The 10,207-nt window shown below is 32.3% G+C and overlaps 1 protein-coding gene across 1 annotated transcript; it reads right to left on the bottom strand.

Moving 5' to 3' along the window:
- Nucleotides 1–243: 243 nt before the first annotated feature.
- Nucleotides 244–9,215, bottom strand: LOC113850506. Its single transcript, XM_027481068.1, has 3 exons — nucleotides 9,066–9,215; nucleotides 8,486–8,984; nucleotides 244–1,243 (listed from the first exon to the last, which is right to left on the bottom strand). Exons 2-3 carry the CDS (start codon nucleotides 8,769–8,771, stop codon nucleotides 873–875), a joined length of 657 nt encoding a protein of 218 aa, XP_027336869.1. The 5' UTR covers nucleotides 8,772–8,984; nucleotides 9,066–9,215; the 3' UTR covers nucleotides 244–872.
- Nucleotides 9,216–10,207: the final 992 nt, after the last annotated feature.

Here is a 10,207-nt window from a genome sequence, read left to right as displayed (position 1 = left end):
ATATTTTTTAAAGTTAGAGAACTAAAATAAAGTTAAGAATGGAATCAAAATTAATCTCTAAGTTAAAGAACATAATCACTAATTTTGCAAAAATTTAATTCAAAATCATTTAGTGAACAAGTTTGATACCCATCCGAGCGATGAGTGCTGATATGAGAAACATTAATAACGCCCCCAAACAAAACTATGTTTTGCGTAAAATTGAATGTCAAGATGCATCCTTAGACACATTTACAATGTTGGGATTTAACGAGTTTTTTTTTTTTTTTTCTATTATTGATCCACATTTGTCCCTCCCAAAATCCTGAAGTATAAAATTATATCTGGCTCAAATAAAAAGTTAAAAAAAAACAGAGATGGTATCACATTCACATGTCAGGCAATGACGTAACACCAAAATGATGGACAAAGTAAAAAGATTCGCGGGAGGTGAAGGGCAGTTTCAAGCTAGAAACTGCAAAATCTGTAAGCTTGGGGCCCCAAGCTTTTTGGCTGAACCCAAATCACCTATTCTCATTTCCTGTCTGATTCCTCCCCTTGCAACAAAAAACTGACACATAAGGCATAACAATCACTAAATTATGAGTTTCAATTCTAATTTAATGAACCCCCACTCATAATTTTCAATTAATAATAAATAGTGTTAAGAAGAATGTGATAAAGAACTTGCTACTTCTCATTTTTAATTGAAGGGCAAGGAAGAGGCATCATTTCAAGCCATTTTGGTCAAACTTGCATTTTCAAGAAGGGCCAAAAAAATTCTTTTTTCTTTCTCTTTTTTGCATAATTAAGATGATCTTGCAACAAAATCAATGATGGTCAAGCTGATATCTCTTCTCCAAAACTTGGTTCAAAGAATCCTAATTCTTTTATCAATTCTTGTGTCTTGATGCTTGAGCTTGAAGATTTTGGTTATCTTCCAAGAGTCTATCATATTCAAGTAGTAGGTCTGCGGCTTGCTTTTGGAGGGAAGTAACATGAGCTTCAGCAGTCTCAACCCTTTTGTCCTTCTCTTCAGATTCTAACTTCACCTTTTTCAAACTTCCTGAAACAGCTGAAATTTGTTCCTTCAGCTGCTTTATCTCCTTGGAAGCATTCTCTTCCTTTTCTTTAAGATCCACCTTTTCTTTCTGAAGGCTTTCCATTTCTTCTTTAGAAGCTCCCACATTACTCCTCAACTTAATAAGCTTTTGAAGATAATGATGCACCCGATCAATTATGAAACCAAGAAATAATGTAAAACCTACAAGATCAACTTAACTACATTAAGACAAGATAATCTAGTTTTAACATAGGAAACATATACACTGATTCTTCCCAAGATTGTTTATTCTTCATCCAGCAATAAACAAAAATAATATTTGGTCTATACTCTATACTGGTCTAATATCATGAAACAAAGTAGGACTTCACAACAAAAATATATTGTTTTCAATGCTAATTCATTCATTAATATTTAACGCATGTTTGGTTCAGTTTATTATGAAAAATACTTGCTTACTTTTATTGATTTTCTGAGAAATTTTTTGAAAAATAGGTGATCATTTCCCAAGATCTAAGCTGCTCCAACCAAGTATATATTTCTAAATCTATAAACGTACCTAATAACTTACCACGATTTTAAGATAAAGTAAAACATAAGACTAAACAAACTCTGATCAGAGCTGCTGAAATTCAAAAAATACTAAAAATTTACAAAAAAAGAAACATAAATGACCCAGCAATTTCATCGTCATAACAATCTAAATATATTTGTAAAACCTTCATCAACACAGTGTGCAGTGAAAGCATAAATCAATAATATTCTATTTTGATGTTCTTTTTCTCTTTCAATTATGTGTAACCCTCTTCTGTTCCGCATCATCTTTGAAAACACATAATTAATGGATATAATAAGGGAAAAAATTAGCTACCTAGGAGCTAATATGAGCAATTTAAATAAGAAAAATTGCAAAAAGTTTAAAGAGTATTCTGAAAGCTACATAAGGAAACAGTATAATTTTGGATGACAGGAACAAAAATTATGAACAATTAAGACCTTTGAGATGCACAAAACTAACTGATGATAACCTCTCAAACCCTTACTAAATTTTGGTTCGATTTCTCTTGTAATTAAACGTATTCATTAGCCTAACAGAAGTAAAGAAACACAACTACTTGCTCTATGGATACATCAAATGTTTTATGACAGAGCATTAAGAGTTGACAACAGCCAAACATGCCACCACTGCTACCAACTTCGAATTAACTATTTACCATGTTTATGACTCCCCCAACCACACGAAATAATCCATCAGGTCAAACAAACAATTGGCAAAACCACCCTGTTGATATTCAACCACTACATCAGAAACTAGCTTGAACATTCTCCACCAATACTAACATTAAAACTAATGGCATTTCTGCATCATCAAGCAAACAACCATGATAACACCACTGCTCTCTAGGGCACACTGCCACAACAGACTATACTAATATTCTGCAAATCAACATTACTGCTACCGTTGCTACTTGTTCAGTCAACTTTACCATATTTGTCATGACTATTACTATTACCAATGCTATTATTCCTATTGTCAGCTTCAACTTCGTTGCCCCAATTTGTCAATTTATTGATACATCTCACTCCTGTCTTGATTGATACATCTTACTATTATTACTACTGCCAATGCTATTATTAACATTGGAGGAGGCAATACCTACAGCCAGAAAAAGGCATAAATGAAAGAACAGGAAAGAAACCTTAATATGTAATCTAAGTCAAGAAAAATTGTAGTGAGAACAATAATGTATTAAAATTTATTAATAAAAATGTTTTTAATCTATCACCACTTGTTCTTGTAAGGTTCAAGTAATCCTAGAAGATCATTTGTTCCCAGGGAAATCTTGTGCGTACTAGAGACAAATCAAGCAACCTCCTTTAAGGAAAAAATTGTTGAACCCATGAGCCCGTGGGATCTCAAGCATGCCACTAGCACCCTAACCAGCAATCATAGAATAAGCTCTTTCTTTAAATCTACAACAATTTAACCAGTATAATCCTTGAAATATTTTGCCAACAAAAATAGATCCAATTCCTACTTTCACAAGTACTCATTCTTCTACGAGTCCAATCCTTGAAAACCACATCTTTTAGGAATTCAAACACCATCCCCTCCCCCAACAGTTAAATCTTGGTGTGAGTAAGTGTTGCGAATACAGTGGCCAACTAGTATTGATTCTAGTATATTTCAAACAGGCCTAGACTTTTAAAGAATGTTGGAAGTATGACGACAGAGACAGACACTGAACAAGAAGCTCAGAGACATTTAAAAGAAAAAGAACTCAAGTAATCTAGAGACAAGATATACTCTATATGTTGCACAAAATTAATGTGGACATGAATGAATGAATTACCACCAACGTAAATACTCCAATAACAACTTTAATCCAACAGCAAAATCTGCTAGTAATAGGATGATAAAATTAAAACCAGGAAGCACCATTCATAAGAAAGTAGCCATTAATATTGACTTAATATCTTGATTGACAATTAAAGATTAGGATCTTCTCTTATATCATCATCATGTAGGAGAGAGAAAGGAATTAAAATGGATTAAAAAAATCAGCATTTTTGTCTTTCTAAAATGATGTTTGTGCAATTTGCAAGGACACAAATAATAAAATTAAATGATGTGCAATATTACCTCAGCCAAAGCCCATATCATATTCAAGGCTACATACCATTTCAGCCAGTTTTTAATGCTTCCCATATTATACTTGCTATCTGTCCTTTGTTGTGAATCTTATTGATCTCTTAAAGAACAAAGAAGAATGATCATGTTGATTACTAGATTCATATTTGTTAAGATGTCTCACATTGGTTAGTAATAGAGCCAATATACTCCTTATAAGGGCTAGGGTAGTCCTCCTCCTATGAGCTAGCTCTTTTAAGAATGAGTTAGGTCTAAGTTTTTTAACATGGTATCAGAACCTATCCAGTTTGAATGTTGAGTTATCCACAGATGTCCAGTCCTGTTGGGTTCCACCCATGCAGATATTCAATTTAATGTTGGATTACCCACATATATCTAATCCTGTTGAGCTCCACCAGTGCAAATGTCGAGTCTTGGACGTGAAGAGAGTGCTAAAATGTCCCACATTGGTTAAAAATAGAGCCAATATACTCCTTATAAGGGCACATTAGTTAAGAATAGAGCCAATATACTCCTTATAAGGGCTAAGGTAGTCATCTTCCTATTAGCTAGCTTCTCCTATAAGCTAACTTTTAAGAGTGAGTTAGGCGCAAGTTTCTTAACAATATTCCGTTGTATCCAAATTCATGATAATCACATCTTAGAAGGTCTAAATTCAGTTGTATCCAAATTCTCCTTCAAACCAGTAATCAGTACATCAAGAAAACTGTTTACCCCATCTCCTATGAAGACATAATATACTTGCTGAAGGATAAAGAAGTATAAATAATACCAGAAATAGGACTAGTACTTTTGTAAATTCAATATTCTTCCCTGCCGATACAGAAACTCGAACTACTGGATAACAGAAAAAGGAGAAAGAAGATATAGGCTGACAACTTAAAAATGGATCTCTTCCTTATCTTTATATCCAGTTCAACATTTTTCTAAAATTGGGAAATACACGCAAAATTTTTCTATGCTGCAGTTATCATAGTATTGCAGTCAGTATATGAACCATTGTCATTCCATACAGAAGCTTGGATGATGTTTTATGTTCTATGATGCTCAGTCCTTTGTTGATGGTTCTTAATAACTAGACTAGGACATGACCCATGCTGTCGCAAGGGTAAATATGTCATATGTATAAGTTGTTTGTATTTTATACAAGCTAATAGATTATTTATATAGAATAAATATTATTGAAATGTAACATAATAGGTATGAATATGAATAAAATTCAAGTTTTACACATAACAATCATATAGGTAAAATTGAATAGAACTCTAAGAATCATGCAGATATTTAACATTAATTGCATAACATAAGTATAAAGTCAACAAATGATCAACATTAATAAGCGCACATAATAACAAATCAAATACACAAGCATATAGCATATAATGGTCCTAGATATAGAAAGCATTAAAAAATGAGTCCAAAACTAAGGGAAAATCTCAAAAACAGAATTGAATGAAAAAGGAAAATACTATATAAACCTAAAATTACAGGTAAGATGTAATCAAAGACTTAATAAACATGTCAAAGCAGAAAAGATTTGGCATCACATTTATTACAAAGGTCACCCTCTGGGCAATAGGTCCCTCGTATTCACCTATTCTTCATCAACCTCATCCACAGAATGAGCCTAGATAGTCACCAATGTCCCGAAGTCTCAGCGTCTAAGATGAAACTAAGAAAAACTAAAGTAGATTTGAATACGGAACTAGCTAAACATTGAGTTGAAAGAGAGCCAAGCATAATCTGAAAACTATATATGGCATAGTGGTATAGGCTGAAAGCACAATGGTGTTTAAAAGGTATATCAATCAACAACGGAACCTGCACAGCCACAATGTACTTAATTTTTTTAAAATTTTCACCAGGAAAGAAGTGAACTATTTTTTTGGTACAACTGTCATTAATTCATTCTGAAAGAAACTCAGGAAAGATCAAACAAGATTCTACCAAGAAAATTTCAAAAATTAGGTAATAAAGCAAGTTACAAACCCTATTTCTAGCTTTAAGGGAGAAGTAAAATGATCAGGAACATATTTTGCATGGATGAATCAAGTAAGGAATTCCAAACATATAATCCATTACAAATATGTCATTTACAGAGAATAAGTGAATGAAACATTAACCACCTACTCCCTACTATTTTTCAAACTAAATGGTGAATGTTACTGATAAGTCTGTGCTCAGTGCCAATATAAATAAAGTAATATTGATAAGTCTGATAGCAACTCCAGTAACTAATCAGTTCATATTAAGTTAATCATTTCATGACATACTGTAGAGAAATAATATTAATAACTTGCCAATATTGGTCACTACGCATCTCTCGGTTAATCATATCATTTGCATGACAAAAAGATTAATAATCATATTCCAAGTAGAAAGAATGAAGTCATGCATGATGCCTCATAACCATAATGAATAACTGTTATAAAGGCCTGCATGATCAGAATCAACTACAATCCAATCATAAAACATGGCAGCTTCATTAATACAAGCTATTATCTCTGTGTACATATAATGCACATGGAATGCCTTGAGCACCAAATAAGAAAATGAATTCGGAAAAAATAAGAATTAGTACTGTGCTGACTTGCAAGTCCAAAAACGGAACTTTTTGTGCCAATTTTTAATAGTCAATTACAAGTCAAGAGCATTCTTTTTTAATTTCTTTATTGAATGCCAGAGAACTATGAAAATAAGAGAAAGTTGGAGAAAATGTAAGAAACTCTCAAGAGAATCTTTAGAGAAATTCAATTGAGTAGAGTTTGAGAAATTTCAGAAGTGAAGTTTCTGATGCAGAGACTGAAATATATGAAATACCCAAAGCTTCAAACTGAAGCTGTATCTGCAGTTCGAGCTACTATAACTGAAAGCCTGTTGTAAGAGGCTAACTAACTACAATTTGACTATAAGGAATTGTTAGTGTTATGAACCTTTATGCTGAGGTGGCACATTTAGTTGCAATAGAATGATAATGTGCAGTATGGTGGTGGTCTTAGAGAGAGAATAAAAGGTAAAGAAGGTATAAGAATTGGGGGTGAAGAATTAAGTGGAATTTAGACTTCCCTCTATGTATCTTTCTCTCTTCCTCTTCTATGGTGTATTATTTCTTCCTTGAAATCATTTCTTCTGTTCATTGTTAGTCACTTTTATACTGAGTTAATCTCACTTGTTTGATTAATACAAGCACAGTTTATGTTATATCTCAGTAGTGGTTATTGACAACCATTACATAAAGTAACAGCTAATAGTAAACGGCAAGATAACAGTAACTGAAACTAACAGATTTCAAACTAAGGCAGTATAAACACAACTTACTAAATAGTCTCCAATATTCTTATTGACTTGTTAAATAAACTGTAAACATATCTATAATATTATCAAGGTTCAACCCCATAGCACCAAAAGTTCAATGTTCAGATGCCTTAATCATATGGTTATACAAATAAAATAACAAATTTGAGTGTTTGACCATTTCCTTCATCAACTTGACTCATAACTTTCGAGAAGGATACTATCAACATTAAATGGCAAAAACGATATGTACAAGCATGCTCTTTTTAGCCATATTTGGACACTATTGTATGACATTTTAGAATTCCAAGGTATCTAAAATGCAAGGAAATTCAATTACATCAATCTAATTCTTTTCATTTGCAAAATCTATTTATTTGGAAGGTTATTTGTGTGATCTAACAAGATGAGATGACCATAGTATTCCAGAAATTTCATTCCTAACAGTCAATGTCATGAAGAAGCTGCATAGCATCACATCACATAACATTTTCCTCTTCAAATTATCAAGCCATCATACAATCAAAAGAAATCAATTTTCAAACAGATTTGACTTGAACAACTGAGAAACCTCCACATTCTCTCATTTTGAACAGCAATAACCAGTTCAAAGCAGCATCTTATTAAAAACCTTACTGCCTTATTGATATACCCAATCTTCGCATAACCGTACATCATTCCAGCACCAAACAAAATACTGCTCAGGCATTAATACATACACCTTTTGGGCTTTGCCAAGTTTCAATTCTCAATCTTTCCTGCAAGAATCTAATTTCCAATGAAACAACTCTCTTTCTGAGGTTTCTTCAAACAGATCCCTTTCAAGATTTTGGGCTTTCTGCACCACAGTACCCGCCTACCCAGTTTTCATGGCAATGTACATGATAAAGCTTTGACAAGGCGTTGCATAGAAGAACCAGGATACTGAGGGAGAAGCAAATAGATAGAGCAGAGGAATTTTGGAATCCCAATTTTTTGGGCTGAATTTAAAATTTCTTACTTTTTAAGAGAAAAAAACACCCCAACAAATTCCTTACTGTTTTTCAAAACAAATTAGTTCATAATAAGAGATTTTAAATTACTTGAAAAGATTAGACCACCGTCTGAAACCGCTTTATCTAAACACAACCTATAAACATGCTTTCATTGCATGACTAAAAATAATAAAACAAAACCACAGATCTGCAACTCATTCAAACGCACTATTTTTTTCAGCAGGTAAACTACATTTCCAATTTAGAATTGAAATAAACGAGTGTCACCAAAAATGTACCAAACAACCATGAAATTTAAAAGACTTGACAAAGTGTCAACTATCAAGCAAAACATTCACAGCAGCAACATTTATACTCAACATTTCTAGTGCCAGTAAAATTAATTTTGCACTTACAGCCCCAGAACAAATAAAAATCACACACACATACATATATATATATATATATAGATATAGATATAAGAGGATGGAAGTGATCCAGAAGAAAGGAGTAGGAACATACCCATGAGAGAAGCCTCAAGCAAGTGGGTCCTCCACAGAACTTGATCCATGGGTGACATGGTTCCAAGCTTAGCACCTTTATTCTGGATCTTAACAATACTCATGAGACTTGAAAGGAGAATCACAGACATGGTACCAGCAATGGTTTTCACTGTAGCAGGACCCTTTCCCATCTTCAACTGATCCAGTGTCTTCATCACAAGATCTCTCAATGGCCCAATCTTCACTAACAAAAGGAATGTCATAACACCCTCAGCAAAGAGCACCAAAAACAACAACTGAATCATCCTTTTTCTTCCCCAAAATAAACAGATACCCACTTCAATTACAATTGCCAAAACCCCTCCTTTTTCCAAGAAATGGAAGCTAACCCAACAAATACACTTTCATTCTTTCATGAAGCAAAGTATCCAAAGCTACCCTTGTACTCGATCGCATAAAAACAAAAATGGAACCCTCCTCACAAATTCAAACACACACCATTTGTCATTTTGTTGAAACTGAAACAAGCAAAAAAATGTAAATGAAAATGCAACCAAAAATTTATAAAACTAAGGAAGAAGAAAAGTGTGGATCTTCACAGTTACAGGGAAAGCTTAAAACTTCTCTTCGCAAAACCTGAGCTTTCCTCTGCTAATGTTGATTAGTGTGAAGCAAAGCACTGTGTTAGCATAAAGTTGAAAGGCATAAGCTTTTCTTAAAGAAGCGCTTTAACCCTTTGTTTAGTGACTTGTGCTGCAGAAAATTAATATAAGGATTTCAGGTTTAGCCTATAGGATTAGTGAGTGGAGTAGATTTGCTTTATTTCAAGAAATTGAAACGTAAAGAAACGGTTGGGTGAGGCTGTCACGGTCAGAAGTGTAGTAGTATATTACAATTTACAAGAAAAGTGTTAAATGAACAATTAAATTATTTTAATTTTTCCCTTTGATATATAAGATTTTAATTTTTACATAACAAGTATATACCATGCTGTAAAAGATTTTTTTAATCAATAATACATAGAAGAATAAATGCATATTTTAATTTTTCAAATTATAAGAGTTGATTATTTAAATTTTTTAATTTAGTAAAAGTCTTACATTAGTTTTAAATTTTACATAACAATGTTTATTTTAATATTTTTTATATAAAACAATATAAAAAGTTATATTTTAAAAGACCAAAATAGTATTTACTCAATACTTTTAAAGTTGGATAAAACATAAAAAGTTGTCTATTACACTAAGTATAAAAGAGGTGGTGATTAATTTTTATAAAATAACAGTTTTTTAGTCTATAGGCGTAAAAGACGGGGTATCATGGTCTTGGGCTTTTGTCCAAAGTCAAGAGACACGCTATAGGTTTTTGTCTTATTTGTTTTCACCAATCGGTCGTGTTGGTGTGGTGCTATACAGATCAACTTTTTTTTTTTTTTTCTTAAGTCATAGACTATACAGTATTTCTAGGTTCAAGCAAATGATTAATTTTTATTTGTTGTTAATAGTTATCTTTGAGAAAAAAATTTATACACAATTTAGATATTATTTTGAAATCAACTATGTTTTGACCCGTAGAACGGTCGGATTATTTAATTTTATATGATTAATTTATAACAAATAAATATACTACTTAAGTGTAACGCATACACAATTTTAAATAGACACATTATTTTAGTAATTTACACATTGGTTTAAATAAGATTATGTTGTTAAAAAATTACAAATTTTATTTTTATCCTTTT

Source organism: Abrus precatorius, unplaced genomic scaffold, assembly GCF_003935025.1.
Source record: "Abrus precatorius isolate BTA unplaced genomic scaffold, Abrus_2018 Scaffold9, whole genome shotgun sequence".
NCBI lineage: Eukaryota > Viridiplantae > Streptophyta > Magnoliopsida > Fabales > Fabaceae > Abrus > Abrus precatorius.
This window is presented reverse-complemented; position numbering and strand designations above follow the sequence as displayed.